Source organism: Capsella rubella, unplaced genomic scaffold, assembly GCF_000375325.1.
Source record: "Capsella rubella cultivar Monte Gargano unplaced genomic scaffold, Caprub1_0 scaffold_4, whole genome shotgun sequence".
Taxonomy (NCBI): domain Eukaryota; kingdom Viridiplantae; phylum Streptophyta; class Magnoliopsida; order Brassicales; family Brassicaceae; genus Capsella; species Capsella rubella.
In genome coordinates this window covers 2,430,139-2,450,215 of record NW_006238920.1, presented here as the reverse complement: position 1 = coordinate 2,450,215, position 20,077 = coordinate 2,430,139, and the positions used below count along the sequence as shown (strand labels likewise).

The 20,077-nt window shown below is 38.6% G+C and overlaps 3 protein-coding genes across 3 annotated transcripts; all 3 read right to left on the bottom strand.

The window, feature by feature from the left end:
• Positions 1 to 19: 19 nt before the first annotated feature.
• Positions 20 to 2,135, bottom strand: LOC17889607 (adenine nucleotide transporter BT1, chloroplastic/mitochondrial). Its single transcript, XM_006293415.2, has 3 exons — positions 1,288 to 2,135; positions 987 to 1,148; positions 20 to 788 (listed from the first exon to the last, which is right to left on the bottom strand). The coding sequence occupies exons 1-3, from the start codon at positions 1,849 to 1,851 to the stop codon at positions 309 to 311; spliced, it is 1,206 nt and encodes a 401-aa protein (XP_006293477.1). The 5' UTR covers positions 1,852 to 2,135; the 3' UTR covers positions 20 to 308.
• Positions 2,136 to 10,270: 8,135 nt separating this feature from the next.
• Positions 10,271 to 13,528, bottom strand: LOC17888743 (putative ATPase N2B). The gene is made up of 13 exons (XM_006293828.2): positions 13,347 to 13,528; positions 13,138 to 13,274; positions 12,919 to 13,061; positions 12,686 to 12,831; positions 12,491 to 12,570; positions 12,148 to 12,405; positions 11,785 to 11,895; positions 11,547 to 11,669; positions 11,344 to 11,465; positions 11,093 to 11,255; positions 10,891 to 11,018; positions 10,599 to 10,740; positions 10,271 to 10,511 (listed from the first exon to the last, which is right to left on the bottom strand). Exons 1-13 carry the CDS (start codon positions 13,474 to 13,476, stop codon positions 10,428 to 10,430), a joined length of 1,767 nt encoding a protein of 588 aa, XP_006293890.1. The 5' UTR covers positions 13,477 to 13,528; the 3' UTR covers positions 10,271 to 10,427.
• A 1,842-nt stretch (positions 13,529 to 15,370) lies between these two features.
• On the bottom strand, positions 15,371 to 16,886 carry LOC17887595 (probable sugar phosphate/phosphate translocator At2g25520). Its single transcript, XM_006296094.2, has one exon. The coding sequence runs from the start codon at positions 16,751 to 16,753 to the stop codon at positions 15,710 to 15,712; it is 1,044 nt and encodes a 347-aa protein (XP_006296156.2). The 5' UTR covers positions 16,754 to 16,886; the 3' UTR covers positions 15,371 to 15,709.
• Positions 16,887 to 20,077: the final 3,191 nt, after the last annotated feature.

Genomic DNA, 20,077 nt, shown 5'->3' with positions numbered 1-20,077 from the left:
TTCTAAATATCAAACTCGATTGAGCCAACAAAAATATTAAAAATAAAACTATGTCAGATCCGGAACACAAGTATAGGGAGCAAAACAAAACAAAAAATGAATCTTTTGGATGTTTAGTTCCAATTGAATCAATAATGTGTCCGCCCAAAATTTTTCAAAATCAAATCTCCTCAACTGTGAATCTCAATTGGCACAATGCCATACTCAGATGCTTGCAGTGTCATTAACCAGGACCTGATCTGGTTCACCAGAGCCATCGAGTTAGTCTGATCAACCGCAAAAGTTCATGTGAGTTGTATAACAATAGCTCAGGCTTCCTCCTCGTTGTTGTTTTCAACAAGTATCTTCTTGCACGCCTCGTAACACATGAAGGAGATTCCAGCAGCAGGAACCAACTTCAAGCAACTCGGTCCAAGCCCTCTGTACCAACCTCCAATACCTTCTTGCTCGAGTATGCGGATCAAAGCATGCAACATGTTCTTGTAAACCACCCTACCACCAACTGCTCCCACCTGCATATGCTTCCGAGCAACCTCCAAAGGGAAAGTTGCGGTACTTGATAATGCACCAGCTAAAGAACCAATCAAAAGAGTCTCAATGTTCCCAATGCTTTCTTGCTTCACCAGTTTACGGTATGCTTTTCTTAAGGAGTCATATGCAAAGTAGTTTGTTGCTGCATATGGAACCACTCCTATAAGACTCGGGGCAAGACCCCTGTAAAGTTCTGTCGGACCTTCCTCTCTTATTATTTTGACAAACGCATCTAATATCCCCTTGTATACACCTCTCTGCAAAATGGTTTTGAAGACAAATAAGTAACCAATGTCTAAAACTCTATCAGCCGTAAGTAAAATGTTCTAAAACCCTCAAACACATTTCTCAGCAAGAGTTTGATTACAATTTGCCAAAATTATCTCTCATGTTGACTGCAAATCACCTCAACTCAATACCATTTTACGAAAAGATTGAAACTTTATGAATCATACCTGAATTGTAAGACGGGTCTTGACTAATTCAAGAGGGTACGTCAAGAGTGTCTGGCTAACTCCAGCACAAGCACCAGCAAGCAACGAAGATGGGATAGGAATTTTCGAGTCTTCTCCGAGCTTTGGTGTCAACTTCTTGTTAACAGTCTCGAATACAAAAAGCTGAACAGAGTTGAACACAAAACTTGAGCTTAAGCTTCATATTAACAAATACAACACAAAACTTAACTAATTAACGCATAATCTAAAGTTCCATATAGCTACTCTACAACCAAACCAGTAGAGAAACATTCATTGATACCTCAACGGCACGAGCAGGTGCTACTCGAATCACATTAACCAAATTCCCTCTAAAGAGACCTTTCCACCCTTCTTGTTTCATAATATCACGAAACACTTCAGTAGTCGAGTCGCCACCACTTCCCACCATCAAATGAGTCCTAATGGTTTCCAAAGGAGCCACAGCAGTTCTCGAAATAGCTCCAGCAACAGCTCCACTTAACAACCGCCGCAACGAAGGGTTAGCTATCTTAAGCTTAAGCTTCAACCCTTCTTTCTTCTTCTTCTTCATCCTCTTCTCACCAATCACTTCTTCTTCTTCCTCTTCTTTAAAAGGTAAGTACTTTGTACACAAATCATTAAGCTGAGCAGCGAAGGTACTGTTGTTGTCTCTGTTTGGAGGATCCGAAATAGATCCGGACCCGAGTCCTGACCCGAATCCAGGTCCTATTTGATTAACACTCGCGAACAAGCCACCAACAGGACGGTAGTTCGTGCTGCTGATGCTCCAATCAGATCCCAAATCGGAAACAGAGAAAAACCCATTCCTCGTATCGTCGAACAAATGGATTCCAGTTTTGCCCATGAATACAGTTTCTCTTATCAAACCTTATGGAGTCTTCGTTTTCACAGAAGCTGATCACGGTTTCACGACATCCACATCTTTCGTGAAGGATAAGGAAAAAAAAGTTGAGATTTTTAAGGAAAAGGGTATGAGAGAAATCGAGTGACGGCGACGAGAGTGGTTGTTGTCTCTTTCGTTGAGACTTTGAGATTAACTTTGTTAGGGTTTTACTACAGCAGCTGCAATGGTTGCAGCTGATGTTTTTGTTTTTTGGGGTTTGGCCTTTTGAATGGGTGAGTGGTTGGGGGCGGAGGCTGCTAGGCGGTTTTGGTGTTATTTATATTTTTTTAATTTTTTTATGATATTTCGTTTTTAGGTGCAGCTTTATCCTTGTTTTTTTATTTTATTTAAGAAGACGGCAAAATTCGTCAAAGTTGGTCAAACAGTACCAGTTTGAGTGTATGAGTATATGAAAATTGTAAATAAAAGTAATGAACTATAAAGTATGTTTGCAAATTAGTGATGTCAATAGATTGGAAAAGGGGTACAAATCGTATAAAAATAATAAGGTAAATTCCCAATAATACCCTAGCTAATTTTCATTTGGACGGTTAATATTTAATTTCTTAAAAAATAATATCCAAACAAATAAATATGTGCAAGTTAATATCAGAAAAATTGATATTTTTATTTATATATCCGCGTTTCCATAACAAATAAAAAAAATTGATTTTATTCTTACTTATCTTTCTTAATTATGTATTTTTTTTTTTTTTGTCAACACCAAACTATCATTGATTAGCTTTTAAATAAGCCAATTGTGGGGACAATTGTTAACATACTTAACGGGGGCTGGCTGAGTTCGCACATTACGTGCTAAACAATCCGCCTTTACATTCGCATTTCTGGATATAAAAGACAAAGAGAAAGTAGAGAATTCTTCCCTATCACTTCTTATATCTTGCAGGTAAACGGAGAATGCATGCCACTCTGAGGGAGAAGACACCATCTTCACCAAATCTAAGCAGTCTGTGAGGAACTCAACATCTCTGAAGTCATGGCCAATCATACATCGCATGGCCCACATTAGTGCTTCTACCTCGGCGTGGAGGGGAGAAAGGCTTCTGCGGGTATTCGAAGCTCCCATCAACGTGGAGCCATCATGCGAGTGCTGACAAAACCATCCTAGTCCTGCAAACTTATCGGAGTCCTTCCATGAACCATCAATAAAGCATCGATAACCTGAAAGGTAGAAGGCAAGATAACCGGACGCCGTTCCCTTGGAGGGAGCGGTACCACCATCCCCGGAGAGTCACGAGAGGTCTCCGAAACTTCACTCTGAGCCACCTGCCATACCTCCGCCTCCGTCTTAGCAACTCTGGTCACCTCTTGGGGGCACTGATCCAGGTTCTCAAAAATTTTTGCATTACGCGCCTTCCAAACGTACCAAATCAGCCAAGGATAAAAAGCAAATTGAGTATCCTTCTCACCCAAATTAACCAGGTAATCCATATTAGCAAAAATCGACGGTGTAGGAAACTGAATGGATCCCACCGGGACATTAGCCAAAGCCCAAGATTGTACTGTCGGCGGGCATTCAAAAATGACGTGGTTAACCGTTTCCGCCTGAGCATTACACCGAGAGCAAATCTGATCACAGGTTATACCTCGGGAACTCAAATTTGCCATCACAGAAATACACCATGTTAATAACTGCCACATAAAGTGTTGGATTTTAGGGGGGCACCTGATCTTCCAAACCTTTGCAATCAGAGGGAATATACCCGGACCACAAACCGGATCAGCAGGAATGCCTGGATCCAGCAACCTCGCTGTATGATAACCTGACTTCACCGTATACTTTCCATTTTTCGTAAAATGCCAACCCATACTATCCGGTATAGAATTAAAACCTATAGGTATTGCGCTAATCAAATCCACATCACCTGGTGCAAAAATGGCCTGAAGAGCATCCACACGCCAGGAATTGGATTGTCTATCCACTAGTACTTGTAATTGCAGTGACGGGTCCATGAAGGATCCATTACTCAGAGCTGGTCTCGGGAATTGAGCCGGAATCCAGGGATCTCTCCAAATAGAAATTGTAGTTCCCTCTCCCACTCTTTTAATAAGCCCTCTATTTACCAGAGATCTAGCTGAGATAATACTCCGCCATCCATAAGACGGAGAATATGACCGTACCGGGTCCATAGGATTGGATTTCCTATAATACCTGCTTTTAAAAACCTTTGCAAATAATGAGTCTGGTGCATCCATAAGACGCCACAATTGTTTAGCCAGCAATGCCGAATTGAAATCATTAATATCCCGGAAGCCTAACCCACCTAACCGTTTGCTATTACATAACTTGTCCCAAGTACGCCAATGCATACCACCTGCTTGACCATTCGTGCTCCACCAATATTTTGCTATAGCACTTGTTAGTTTACCTGTAACTGCCTTTGGAAGACGAAAGCAAGACATGACATATGTCGGTAAAGCCGATGCCACCGATTTTATCATAACTTCCTTCCCACCTTTGGATAAGAGTTTTGCCGACCACCCATTTATGTGTTGATCTAGCTTGTCCCGAACAAAGGAAAAAACCTTCGTTTTAGCACCGCCTAAACTTTCCGGAAGTCCTAAATAGGACCCCATTCCACCTAACGTTGTAATCCCCAATATCTCCTGCATGTCCACCTTAGTAGACTCATCTATTTTGTGACCAAACTGAATTGATGATTTCATGAAGTTAATTTGTTGACCAGAGACCTGCTCATATTGCTTCAAAATGGACAATATGACTGTACATTCCTCCCGCGTTGCCTTACAGAAGAACAAACTATCATCAGCAAATAGAAGATGAGTAATTGGCGGGCATCTATTGGCCACTTTAATCCCAGTTATCCGTTTGTTCCGTTCGGCCAACCGTATGTTTGCAATTAAAACTTCTGTACATAAAATAAACAGATACGGGGATAGCGGATCCCCTTGCCGCAATCCTCTTCCCGGCTTAATAAGTCCTTGCGGCTGACCGTTTATAAGAATACTATATTCTACCGAAGTGACACAAAACATAATCCATGAGATCCATTTTTCAGAAAACCCAAACTTCCGTAATAAGCGTTCAAGAAACGCCCACTCAACTCTGTCATAAGCTTTGCTCATGTCTGTTTTAACAGCCATAAATTTACACTTACAAGAAGCATTAGTACGCAACCCATGAAACATTTCCTGAGCTATTAAAATATTATCCGAGATTAACCTGCCCGCTACAAATGCAGACTGTGTATCCGAGATGATTGAAGGGAGTACCATTTTTAGCCTTTGACACAAAACTTTCGAGATTACCTTATACCCAACATTACATAAACTGATTGGTCGAAGCTCCGTCATTCGAGTGGCTCGCTCCACCTTCGGGATCAAACACAAATTCGTTTTATTCAAACGACTATCAAAAATGCCATCCCTAAAAAATGAATTAACCAAGTTAACCAGGTCATCCTTGACTACAGTCCATGCTTTTTGGACAAATAGAGCTGTCATTCCGTCCGGTCCAGGTGCTTTATCTGGCTGCATCATAAATAGAGCACTCTTCACCTCTGCCTCCGTTACCTGCCTTGTAAGGCCTGCATTAACATCCTCCGTGATAACGTGCTGTACTTCCCCTAGAATCTCCTCAAAACCCGTAGGATTACAAGTTGTAAATAGTTTCGTGAAATAATCCTCCGCTATCCGACACACCTCAGTTTCTTCCGATACCCATACATTATTCTCATCAAATAGACCAACTAAACGATTCCTGGCTCGCCGCATTTTTGTTTGTGCATGGAAAAATTTTGAATTTCTATCCCCAACACGCATCCACCGGTTCCTACTCTTCTGCTGCCAATAGATCTCCTCATCTTTGTAAGCAGTTCGCAACTGGACCGACAACGAAGAAACTTCCTCTGGTGTACAAGCATCATCATCCTGGGCCTTCGCTAGTTTTTGTTTTAAATCTTCAATAGACTCTCGCCCAAAAGGTACTTGGTTCTTCCGCCACTTTGAAATATTATGCCGACAATGAGCCAATTTATCAACAAAACCTGCCAAACCCCTCCCCGAAAGATCATTCCAACCTTCTTTAATTGCCTCAGAAAGACCCTCTTTCCCAATCCATCTTTTATCAAATATAAAACATCTCCGCTTACGAACCTGTTTTTGATCCACAAAAGCAACCAGAGGTTTATGATCCGAACCAACCATAGGCAAATATTCAATGACAGAGTCCGAGAAAGTATCATGCCAATCCGCATTCCCCATAGCCCGATCCAGTCTGCATCGAATGGGCTTTTTGTCTCTCCACCCCCGCCAAGATAGCCAATCACCTAAATGTGGGAACTCCAACAAGCCACAATTCCGTATCATACCATTAAAATCAACGAACGAGGAGGCATGCCGTAACTTACCACCACGTTTCTCATGATTCCCCGTTATTTCATTGAAGTCCCCTATTAGAAACCAAGAAGTTTTCCGGTGTAAACCAATTCTTGTGATCCTCTCCCAAACCAAATCTCTCTTGTTAGTAACCGGATCGCCATACACAAAGGTCATATGAATAACATGATTCTTAAAAAATGCTTCAATATCAATTAACCGATTAGACTTAAATAAAATTGAAACATTAAACATATTATTATTATAGAAAAGAGCCAAACCACCACTACAACCAATAGGATCAACCGTGATTACACTATCATAACCAAAATGACAACGAAATTGTTCTAAAAATAAAGAAGATTGCTTAGTTTCCGAAAGAAAAAGAAAATCCGGCCGATGTTGTTTCCATAGATCCCTAAGATAACCGATAGTCGCCTTGTTTCCCAACCCTTGGCAATTCCAGCTAAGTATCCTCATTTACCACCTTTTGGTTTTGGTGGTTTAGGTCCACCATTACCCCCCTTATCCATGTCTCGGTTCTTCGGGTTACCGTCTTCCTCGGTTTGTGTTGTGACCTTTGGGGCAGACCGCTTTCTCGGAGTAGAGACCATATGGGCTATTCTTTTCTTGGAACTAGCCCCAGTCAACGCCACACCCTTCCCACGCCTTGCCTTATCGACCCCTTGATCCATCTTGACTCCATCCTCTAATCGTACCTCCTCAAGGACCAGCTCTTCCAGCGAAGTCTGAAAGTCTTCACTGAAAGCCTCGTCAACCTCCTCAGTCTCCATATCTTCAGCTGCAACCACTCCTGCGAGATCAATCACAACCTCCAGACTTTGGGCCGCCATAGGATCCTCCATCTCCGGGACTGACAGGCCAAACTCAACCGATGTCGTCACCGGAACCATTTCCTCGGAATGGGACGCGGCTACTCCTTCTCGGATTTGCTCCTCCACAGCTACACCAGTCTGCCCAGAAGCATCCGCAGCTTGCAGAAGTTCATTTTGTGTCTCCTTCCCAGCGAGAGCAGCCTCTTCCACATCAGCCTCTTCCGCAGCAACCTCCTCTTGAATTACTTCCTGGAACAAAGCCTTCTGCACCTTCTTGACCTGAGAGGAAGTCGATTGTCGCTCATGAGGCTCCACGATACCAATTTCCCCTGTCACCGGGTCAACCTCTGTTCTTCGATGACCATTGAAAGCCGCATAGCTAGTAAACCTACGGGTTCGAGAAGACGATTCACCCTGGTAATAGCCTGACCGGCTGCGATGAGCAAGAGCCTGAGTCCCATCCCCTTTCCGGGCACCATCACCCCGAGGCACCTCGCCAGTTTCTCGTCCCCTATGAGACCCTCTCTGGCTGCTGTCGTGGTCAGCCCCACGTTCAGATCCTCTTCTTCTCTCCACCCCAGTGGCCCCTTTATAACTATGATTCCGGCGAGCACCCTCATCCCTGGAAGCTGGTGGAGACCGCACTGACGTCTCCTGCACTACCAAACCGCAATGGTCCTCATCGTGGCATAAGCTAAAACAGAGCCGGCAGTAACCAAATAGCCTTTCATACCGAAGCGATACCGAGAACTCAATCCCCGACTCAATCTCCACCTCAGTTTCGAAACATAATGGCTTAAAACCATCCACCAAAACCCGAACACGACCCGCGTTAATATCAATCTCTTCCACCTTCCGAAGATCCTCCCCGATGCACCGGAAAGTGGGATCCACCCAGAACTGAAGAGGGACTCCTAATACTCGGATCCAGAACTTGATCGCTGATGGATAGGCCGGGTCCATCGATGGTTGCCACCGAACAAGTGAAAGCATCCAGTGGTCGAAATGAAACGGTTCCATCTTAAGCACCTCGTCGATGTCTTCCTCCCTCTCAAAGTCAAACTGGAACCTTCCCAGACCGAGATCAACCCCCACAATCTTATCTTCAAGCTGCCAAATGCGGGGAAGCATAAAGAGCAGAGTCTTCAAATCTTGTTTCCTTGGGTTCATGCAGCGACCAATGACCGTTTTGGAGTATCCGGCGATGAGCGCCGCATTGTCGAAAAAAGGGACCTTGACTTTCCGTTTCGGGACCTGCTCCACCACCTTCTTCCCCGGAGCACCGTGTTTCACGAGAGCACTCTGCGACATAATGAGTGTGTGAAAAATAAATAAAAGACCGAGATAAGAAACGAGAAGAATTATCTTTAGGATGATACGAGAATTGTGATGAATATAGAAGAACCAAAACCACCCTTTTAATACACCGTTGCCGTGAAGAAGATCAAGCCAAAGGATATTGCCTTTGGAATCCACCTTCCAAAAACCACCCCATCGAATCCTTAATTTGCCTCCGATACGCCCATGAAATCGCAGAAGATCAGGTAAAGCAATCTGTTCCCCAATCCGATGGATTTGCCTTCTGCTAATACTTGAGCCAAAACTGATTTCCCAAATCTCCTTTCCTTCGTTATCCGATCGCAAGACGCAAAAGGAAACCCATAATCTTCCCCGAATCGGATCTGCTACTTGAAATCCCCAAATCGCCGAAATGATGAACCAAGAGATATGCCCGATTCTCCCCAAACAGAACCATTCCAAATCCTGTAGATCCACCGAACTCATTGTCGGGATTTTTCCCTAGAGTATAGTCGCCGCCGCCATCGCCAGTAGAGAGAAAACTAGGGTAAAAGATTACAATTGGAAAAAAAATTATATTATTTCTTAATTATGTATTATATATATATATATTAGAAAATAGTATAATTAAATAAATAAAAAATTAAAATAAGAAAACTTTTGGTTCCTCCTAATTAGTCGATATTTCATTTCCGACAAAATTTCGGTTATTCTCGCAAGAATTACGGCTAATATCGAGAGGTTCGCGGTCTCAAAAGACTAGAATTCCGTTGAATTTAACACATTAAACCTATTTAATATATATATATATATAGATGTTTCCCTTTGAACATCTCGTCGGAAATGAAATCTCGGCTAACTGCTAGGAGGAACCAAAAGATTTCTTATTTTTACATTTAGTTTATTTAATATTACTATTTTCTAAAAATATATATATTTATTATAAATAAGAATGAGTGAAGGTAAAATCGGAAAAACATTAGGTATTAAACGTCCAAATAAAAATTAGATGAGATATTTTTAGGGAATATTACCAAAAATAATATAAAGGATAAGAACTAGAAAAGGTAAAATTATTAGAGTTTGTAGTATTAGGTCTTTTTGTGTAATTATAGTAACCAATTTCCTAATTTAAGCAAATACTATTATTTATGTATAATTGTTTTCAGTTTTACAGTTTAAGAAATGATAAATTGTGCTCTTGATATGAAATCTTCACCTAAAGCATCAATTCTTATATGCAAAAAGATAAAAGAGATTATGGATTTAATTTTTTTCATGATTAAGGTGAATCCATGAGTTATTGAGAAATCCATGAGAGAAATGGTTGAAAATTTTGGATTCATAAAAGTTAATGCAATAAAGAAAAAAAAAATTTCCTTACTCAATTGGTAGATTAATAATGCAATAATAATGAGGGTAAGCTGGTAGATTACTAGTCGTGGACATTTTGGTATTCCGTCGGATTTCAGATATTTCGAGTAGGGGAATTTCGCATACAACAATTGAGAGAAATGGAATACTAGAATGTCCAAAACTAGTCATCTACCAACTAAACCCTCATTATTATTTTTCTAAAATAACCAATCATCAATATATTTCATTACGGAATTGATTCATTCAAATGGTATGACAAAGGCATGCGCACACATCATACGCAACCAAACTCTATCAAAATGTCAATGGACTCCTTGGTAGGTGCATATAACAGTCACGTGCGTTTATCATAACATCCAAATTACTTTTCTTGGAGCAATTGAGTCACTGATTAAGATAATCTACTTATTTTGATTTCCTTTGGGGTACAACATAATCTACTTGACAGATTAGTCTAAACATCAAAATAGTTACTCAAAGTACAGTCGTTTTGTGATGGAAACATCAAAAGTTAAAAGAACATTTTTATTCATGAATCGCTTTATAGTTTAGTATAAAGGCAAAAGATTATAAAACCTTTGGTTGGTCTCAGTTCTGCCAAACAATAATCACAGTTGAAAAAATCAATGTATGTCTCAATTATTCATTTGGTTATAACTGAATTTTTTACTTCTGCTGATGGAAATAAGGATGCAGGAAACGAACTCCTTCAAGGTACAATGGAGTCTGCATCTCTATCAACCGCGACGCCTGCACCGTTTTAACATAATTATCAACTACTATAAACCAGTTGTTTCGGATGAAAAGAATAGAAGAAAGTGAGAAACAACGACTTACGGCTCGAGCAAACGCAAACATTTCCTCTTCGCCGGAAAGCATTGATACGATTGAAGAAGGCGATCCAGCTGCACTTATACTACCTTCTGCAAGTACATCTCGCCTTAATCTTGAATCTTCTGTCTCTGTCTCAAACTGGAAGCTGCAAGTTTCCAAAACCAAATCAAAATGATCAAGCCGTTACTGCATTAAACCAAACCTAACTAACCAAACCTTTCAACAAAGCTGGGAAAACCAAATAACCTGAACAGTATTAAAAAAAATTGCTCACTAGGCAATTGTGTGTTCTTACCTTTCCAGGTCAAAGAGCGTGCCTTCTGCAGTTCCTTGAAACAACTCATCGATAGGTGTCTCCGCGCATGAGACAAGACAACAATGGTGGTTGTATAGCTCATCGACAAGGGTTATAAACCTACGTGCCTGAGAACATCAAAAGCTCTTAGAGGAAAGGAATCTACAGATCTCAAAAACCAAAATCTTGATTTCGATTATACCTTGTCGCGTATTTCCATGCTCATTGCTGGAATATTAGAGATAAAGATTGTATGATAGTTTTTAGCCACTGCGATATAATCTGCTGCACCTACAGGTCGACCACATAGATACTCGAATGTGAATCTTCCCACTCCATTACAGCTTTGAGGAACCTCTACTGTTCTGATGGATACACATCCAAAAACGAAAAAATCATTGTGATTTAATTTGATCTATAACAAAATGAAAAAACCACTGCTCTCATTAGTACCTTCCAAACATCACTGGGAGAGTTGCAGAAGTTATTTCTCCGCCGTGCTGTTCAGTGACCTGTCTCCACATTTTCTCAAACTCTTCCAGAACAGCATCATTCAAAGGCCATAAGTAGTGAACCTATAAATGCACATTTATAGTTTCATCACACAGAAGCAAAGAACAAAACAGTAAACAAAGTAAAGAGTATGTGATTCTCACATTTTCAACTGAGTTTTTCGCTGCAACTCGGCGGTAATCTACTTCACTTCCTATTGAGATTATCTCACAATGTTTCTCCAATTTAGAAATAAACTTATCAAATATCTCCTTCTGCATTCCGTCCTGTATCAACAACATTAGCAAGAAAATTAGTGACAGCGCGAAAACTCTGTGTAATCAGTTAAAGAGACCTTTTTGCTGAACAATAGAAGGCTTAAAGAGAAGAATATAAAGAAACCTGATTCAGCTCCCTTGGTGCTCGGTTACTGGTGGCCACAAGAACAGTTCCAGTACTCAACAATCTGCTCATAATTCCAGATAAGGCCACAATAGCAAATACATCAACTGTCTGTAACAGAAGATGCAAGAAAGTCCAAGTTATGGGAAAGAATGAACACTATTTCCAGTTTCATATAAGGCCAAAAGATATCAAGTCCAGTCTCATCTAAGCCCTTGTAGACACTAAAATTGGCTTTATGACTTTTGAGTCATTAGTAATTAGTGAGCCAAGCTCTAAACACTTCATTACTTTCTTATAGTTAACAATCTATTCTTAGATGAATGAATAGGATATTGTAGTTTCTTTATGTACATAAATTACCTGGATTTCATCAAAGCAGAGGATGCTGGCTCCTTTTTTACTCGATTGCTGATCAACGAGAAACTTATCAGCCACAGCTGGAAGAATATGTTTCATTTGGAGTTGCTGCTTATAAAACTCTTCTCCAGCTAGCCATTCCTTAACTTTTTCATCAACAGGAAGATTCATAATCCAGCTTGAAATGCTATTTTGCGATGCCTTTTCAGCACCATTCTCCTTCCAATACTTGTGCATTTGCTCATTTATCTTCAACATAGCCTACAGACCAATGAAACAGAAATATCAAAGCTTATATTAACTTACATTACCAAAAACATAAAGAAACCTCTAAAAGCTCACACACTTCATGAAAGTGAAACCGTTGTCGATGTCTAATCATCCCATCAGTAGCTCCATAAAACATATCCATCAACATAGTCTTGCCTACATAAAAACAAAACACAAAACATGGTCTCAACTAATAAACCTCATCGCGCTATCCGGTAAACACTTATACAAAGGAATCAATAATAGCATAATGTAGCATCCATTAACATACCACATCCTACATTTCCATAGATATATAATCCTTTCGGAGCTGGTGGTACTGCGGGACGAGAACCGACAATTGAATCCAATTTTCTCTCTCGGTTAAGATACGACACCCATTTACCAACTCCAGGTTCTACATTCATCTGTCTTCTCCTAAAACACTCCCCAACAAACCATATTCAAAAGAAGAAACAAACAAAAACTTTAACTAAAGACAATGCCATTGATCCAAAACCTCACCCTAACACCCATCTTCCCAAAAGCTTTTGACCATGCTTATTCATAGATGCCCACATACCATCTTCTTCCTTCTTCCCAGCTTCTTCCACCATTAGCTTTCGCCGCTCTTCCTCTCTTCTCTTCTCCCACTCTGCTAACCTCACCTGAAAATAAAAATCCAAACTTTACACATACAATGCAAAGAACTGAACCAAATCCCCAAAAAAATTAATACTTTACATGATAATCTTCCATTTCCTTCTCGAAATGTTCCAATCTTCCAAACAAATTTTCAAATGCTGAAACAACTTTTTCTTGGTACAGATCATGTTGTAGCCTCCCTTGCTCCACTAGCTTAGTGTAACTCGTTAGTGGACCTGAATTGCATAATAGTGTAATCTCAGTATAACCCAATTGCATAATTTTGTGTAATCTCAGACCATACGTACCTGATGGTTTGGGAGGATCAGAGGTGGTGGTGGTATAGGAACGAGCAACGAAGTGTAAGCCATTAGAGATTCGTCTTCTTGAATAAAACCTTAGACGTAGAACAGTAGAGATCTGAGAAACATTAGGCATAATTTTGCTTCAGACTCTCCGTGTATTGTCTGAAACTTCCGATCACGGTTAAAGCTACTGTTCCGGAAACGGAGAAGAAGAATGAATTAGAACGGTATTAATAGGTGTCGTCTACGTGGCGATTCATATGAGAGCCACGTGGTGGAATGTGAGCCGTTTATTGGATTGATGACTTGGCTTATTAGTGTCCGTAGAGATTTTGTTTAGTGGAGTTTGGTATATGTCAAAACTAGGATGCCCAATTTGCCAAACTCCATGGTCGATGTGGTCCGGTCCGTTCCGTGAACATGTAGCTGATGCATTTTGTTCTAAGGTGAACAAGTCCGGTACACGAATTATATAGTAGAGCATAAGCGAAAACGGTCAAAATCAACCCAGACATTTTGCCGAATGTTTCATATTCAAACTCAATGGATGGTGGTTTCATACACAAACTGATAAAATATCTAAATTTACAATTATAATTTCATATATTATTAGACCAAAATCAACATTGATTTAGATGATTTCAGTCAACCTTACACCGATATCAACGATGAGAAAGAAGATGAATCAGCATGTTACAAAACTCGGGTAAGACTAAAACCATCAAAATCAAAGTTTGTTTTTGGCCTAATGGTTATAAGTTGGGGTTGTAAATTTGAAAATATTGTCAGTTCGGGTAAGAAACGACCATTCATTAAATCTTGGTATAGAAATGCATGCCACAAATTGTTAAGGTTGATTTTGGCCGTTTTTCCGAAGAGCATAATAAATTAGAGAGGAGAGCCTCAAAACCACTACTTGAACATGTCTTGAAATTTCAGTAAATGCCTTTTAGCAAAGCAAGTGTTACGGATTCTGCTATCAAGAAAGGGTAGCAGACCTTCAACCGAGTGGAGATAACTGTATAGATTCGAGCATTTCTTTCATGCCATAATGTGTAGACCACTACTTGAGCCATAATAAGCTTTTAACAGGTCCATTGAAGCTTCATTAGACGAGGATTTAAGCCAAGTAATTAAGCGTTTCCGGGTGTTAAATCCAAAGAATCGATAATGTAGCTTGGAAAGACACCATTTCCATAAATCATAGATTCATAACTGTAGGGACATCTATGATTCCTTGATATATGTCAAAATTAGAATGCCAATCTGCCAAACTTGATGTGGTCCGGTCCGTGACTACGTATCTGATGTAACTTTGTTTGGTGCAGTCTATTTGGACTAATGAAATTTCGTTTTGAGTCTGATATGTAGCAGGTTAGATTCTTTTTGTTTCCAATTTCCAATAAACATTGTAGATTTAGTCTTTGGTTTCGCTCAAAGTTATTAAACAAAATAGTAAGATTAGTATACCAGTTGGGCTAATATAAGATCACACTTGAAATCAAATAGAAATGTGTTGTAAAAGTTTTGAAATCTGATCGGACGTGTACCAAATGAAATCAAATAGCAACAAAACATTTCTGCCTAGAGTCAGGGGCAGCTAGTTTAAGAGTTACAAAACGACAACCCAATGCATGCTTTAGGAATTCTGGTCTGGAACCAAACAAAGCTTTATATGCCAATCGAGTGTTAGTAGATCCGAATGTGTTGGAAGTTCCCAAAATATTTGTTTGGTTGAGCAAACCCTAATCCGTGATTTGTTTGAACCTATTTGGCCTGTCTCTTTATCTAAGACAGAAACTTGTTGAGGTGACAATTCAAACTTAGACCTACACTCTAAAGAAAGATCTTTGGAGAGGTTAAATGAGACCATTGCAATCATATGATGATGTAACATCATAGTGTAACGTCGGTATGACTATTTATTGCCTGAAATTGTGGATCTTGCTTCCTAAAGATCCCACATAACCAATACAATATCGAAACTTTCTTGTGCATTGACCATCCCTTGGACTTGCAACATAGAATGGTAAAGGGAATTTCAAATTTGACATTTAACAAAAGTTTACTACTACAACAACTGTTTACCCACAAAGGTAAAATGTCATAAAGAGGAAGTAAGAAACAAAAGAAGATACAATGGAGTTTCAAAAGATTCATGAAACCTTTTAAAACATCCATCAAATTGCTATGTAATATAAATGATCCATAACTTAAAACAATATAAATCGCAAAACTAAAACCGTAAACGAGAACACCGACAATGATGAACCATACCTATGAAGAAGCAAAATCCAAAAATCTCTTCCAAAACCATTTGTAACCATTGAAGCTCTTATTGCATTCTTGAATCAGATCTTCTCAGATCAATCTTGGGTTTCGTTTCGTTTAGCTTCAGTTTCCCTCTCTTCCAAAAGCTTCCCAGCTTCCTCATCATTAGCCTGAACCTTCTTCTGAGCATCCTTAGCCTTCAAAGCCTGCAACTTGCAGTGGTTGTAATACCCAACACCCAAAAAGGCAAGACCATACCCAAAGAGATTGATAGGTGTGACCGTGTCCTTGATCACAGACCAAGAGAAGGCAATCAAGAGCCAATCTTTAACCACACCAGCCACATTCATAGTCAAAGCAGAGGTTTTTCCAACGAGCAAGAACACAGCAAGATTCAAAGCAAAAGCACAAACAGAATTGGTTCCAAATATGACAAAATCGAAGTGGAAACTCGAAGTGTCTCTAAGAACAGGGAACTCAACAAAGATCCAAGGAACAGAGAGGAAAACCAAACAGCAAGGAGCAACGTAATAGAGAGAAGTGATAGGGTTAAGGTTGATTCCTTTAGAAGTAAGCAAGATCTGAATCAAAACCAACCTCGTAGCTTCAAAAGCAACAGCACCAAGCTGAAGGAACACACCCCAACCATCAAACTTAGCTTCACCGTACGCAGCAATAGCAACACCAAACGAGATCGAGAGCATGTTAGTCATAGTCTGAGATTTAAAAGTCTCCTTTTTTAACAAAACCCCGATCGAGTAAACAGCTACAGGCATAAGGGCTTTGAGCATTTGAATGAAGGAAACAGAGAGGTAGATGTAAGCAGAGTTTGATAACCAGAGGGAGAGTGAGTACAACGCGCCGATTGGTACAACGGATCTGAGATAAGTCTCACGAGACATTGAGACTGGCTCAACGACTTTGAAGACTTTGATGAGTATCACAGCTAAAGAAGAGCAAAAACCCATATGAATCATGGTGAGAGTTATTGGGAATGGCCAATTATACATCTTCTTGTCGAGGATGTATTTGTTGTAGACGATGACTGTGAAGCTGAGGAAGATCCAGATTGCTACATAGGTGTATGAAAGGATGATCTTTTTTATCACCCCGTCGGAGAGTGCACGGCCTTTCCCCATGGCGGTGGTGGTTTCTTCGCCGGAGATGGAGATGGTGGTGGTGCGGCGTAGGATAAGTTTTTGGGAGAGAGAGATGCGCACGTTAGAGAGGAGTCTCTCTCTCTGTATTTTGTGTTTGGGGGAAGAAGTGAGTTTGAGTTTGGTCCTAAATGTATAGGAGGAAGGGCTTACGTGACTTTTGTTATATGCTACGTGGCGAAAAGGTGTGATTTTATTTGACGATTGGCATATTGTGGGGATTTGTATTTTTAATTTTTTGTTTTTTTTTTTCTAGTGTATTTTAGTCAAGTAAGAAAATAAATGTTTGCTAAAAGAATAATAACAAGAAAATAAATGTGAAAAAATGTTTTGTATTTGAGCACTTTTTAGATAATTACGTTTTGTTAATGTGATATTATTTGACGATTGGCATATTGTGAGGAATTATATTTTTATTTCTCTGTTTTTTTCTAATGTATTTTAATCTTTAAATTAAAGAAAATAAGGTGACCAAAAAAAAATTAAAGAAAATAAATGTATTTTGTTTTTGACCTCTTTTTAGATAATTATGTTTTGTTAATGTGATATGAAATTTTTTTTTTTTTTAATTTATTGACTTTTTTAGTGTTGGGGGAAAGCTCATTGAAGAATAGGTTTTTGATTCGGTTTAGATTTTTTTTCAGATTAGGATAATTAAGATAAAAAGTATTATTTTTCATTCGGATTTTATGGTTATCTTGATTAGTTTTGCTTCGGGTATTTGTTGGACTTGGATAGATTTAGAGTTGATTTTATTTGACAAAAAAAAAAAAGAATAAAATTTTGTTCATTTTTAACAAAATTTGCTTTTAAAAAGAATAGGTTTGGCAAATATAAATAATATATTTCAGAAATCTTGGTTATTTGGGATAATTTTTCCTTTTTAATCTTTTGTAAAAAATTAAAACTAAATATTACTAATTTTCTTATATAATTTATTTTAGGGTTCAGATATAATGTCCATTTTTTAAAATTGGGTAATTTAAGTAGATACATTTAAAATTCATTCAGTTTTGATGACTTGAATTTATCGAGTCAACTTAGAGTTTGGTGTTATTTCCGAACCTAATAAGTAATAACTTAACTAATTTAGTCAACTTTATTTATTTGTCATAATATTTCTTTTTAAATTAAACAGCTTCATTTCTACGTTTTGTCATAAATTTTTTTTAAAAAAATTTTAAATCAATAAATCACTTACATTTATGTTCCTTTAATTAATACACGTTAGGCCTGTTATTAAATGTTGTTTCCTGAAATTAACTTTTTTCCCTAAACTCCTTTTACTTTACGTTGCCTTAAATTAAATTACGAATCCCCTAAAGCTATTTAAGTTAGAGTAATTAAATGGGAAACTTGTAACGAAAAGTAATTAATTAATTAAAGGGAATTTAAAAGAGTCAACGTTTTAGATCTCAGAGCGCGTGAATCTCACTCCATCACATTATCGCGAGTGTGTTTTGCAAATGCCTGCGTCCCTCTTACGGTTGTAGTATTATTATTGGTTGTGGTATTGTAGTAGTTGTCCCAACGTTCGTTCGTTTGTTGACTAACTCTTTATAGTTTTTAAACTAATGATAATTTGATGTTTAGTTTTTGATTTGTGTAATTGTTTTGTTTATTAACGTTTTGTCTAAAAATAAATGAAGTCTTTTTAGTATAATGACTTACCATTTTCTTTTATCTATACATTTTGAGTTAGAACATCACTTGTTGAAAGTGTATAATTTGGAAATAATTTATTTTTTCTCTTTTAAACATTGGGCCATAAAAGGTCAGATTATTGGCCGAATCCTTATATTCGTAGGGAACAATACTCGATTCATGATGTTTTGGTATCTTTCTTTTTTGTAAATTTATCATTTACCACAAGACTGATAATTTTTTATTAAAAGAAATTTCTTATAAAAATTTTCTAAACATGATTTTAAAGATAGGCTAAATCGTACGTTATAATGTTTTAAGAATACGGAAAATAGAAGAAAAACTAAACCAAGAACCAAGTAAAAGTCTTGAGGATGTCGGTTCAAGTGTTCTTTGGGAAGAAACTCTATAACTTGTTTTGTTCGAGTCTGAAGGGATATATGAGTTTCAGTCAAAAACCTCTTAATTATTATTAAAGAAAAAAAGGTTAGTAAAATTATGAGAAAATTATATATTATGCAATGTACAGTACCCAATCTTCTATCCACTGCCATTTTATTTTTTTTCTTCTCCCGCCTGCCACAAGGGTTATGAAGAAAGACATTTATGCCCTCTCATCAATGAAATCTCTAAAACCTAATTTTTCTCTTTTTCAATAATTATCTCTTTTTCTTCTTCATCTTCTTTTTCTTCTTCCAACAACAAGCTATTCCGTCGGACCAGATCTAGCGGACGAATTCCGGCGGACCAGATCCAGCAGATGAAATCCGGCGGACCAGATCCAATGGACTACTTCTGACGGACCAGATCCAGCGAACTTATTCCGGCAGACCAGATCCATCGGACTCATTCCGGCGGACCAGTTCCAACAGACCAGAACTTCGGCGGACCAGTTCCAACAGACAAGAACTTCGGCAGACGAGTTTCAACCAGAATTCCGGCGGACGAGTTCCGGCAGACCATAGTCAGTTCTGGTGAACTATAACCAATTCTCGCAGACCAGATTCGATGGATCAGTTCTGACAGACTAGATAGACGAGTTCCAATAGACCAGATTTGGCAGACTAGTTCCGACGAACTATAACCAGTTCCGGCGGACCAGATAGACCAGTTACGATGGACAAGATAAACCATTTCCGGCGGACAAAAACTAGTTATGATAGACTTGTTCCGGCTGACAGTTTTAATGGATCTGATTCGACGGACCAGATGATAAAACAAGTGATACATTTATGGTGGACAAGATTCATTTTTCTATAGATGGACAACATTCGACGAACCAATTTTGGTGGACTAGATTCGAATTAGTTATGGTGGATCAGATCTAGTGGACCAGTTTTTGTGGATAATATATCTTTTTTATTTTGATTTTGTTTATCGTTTTTTTTTGTCTTTTTCTGCGAGGGCACAATCGTCAATTCGCGGCTGCAGACAGTAACATTATGGCATATTTTGAAAAGAGTTAATGAAAGTGGCAATTTTACAATTTTGAGTTTTAAAAGTGGCATAGCCCACAAAATTCCCTAAAATTATTTCCAACCAAAAAGTTATGAAAAAATAAAGAGATAAGGTACTTCTATAATTCGTCTTAAATTATAATTATTGATATAACCAAATAGACTATTGTCATAATCCAAAAAAGTTTTCAATTTTCGAATGTCA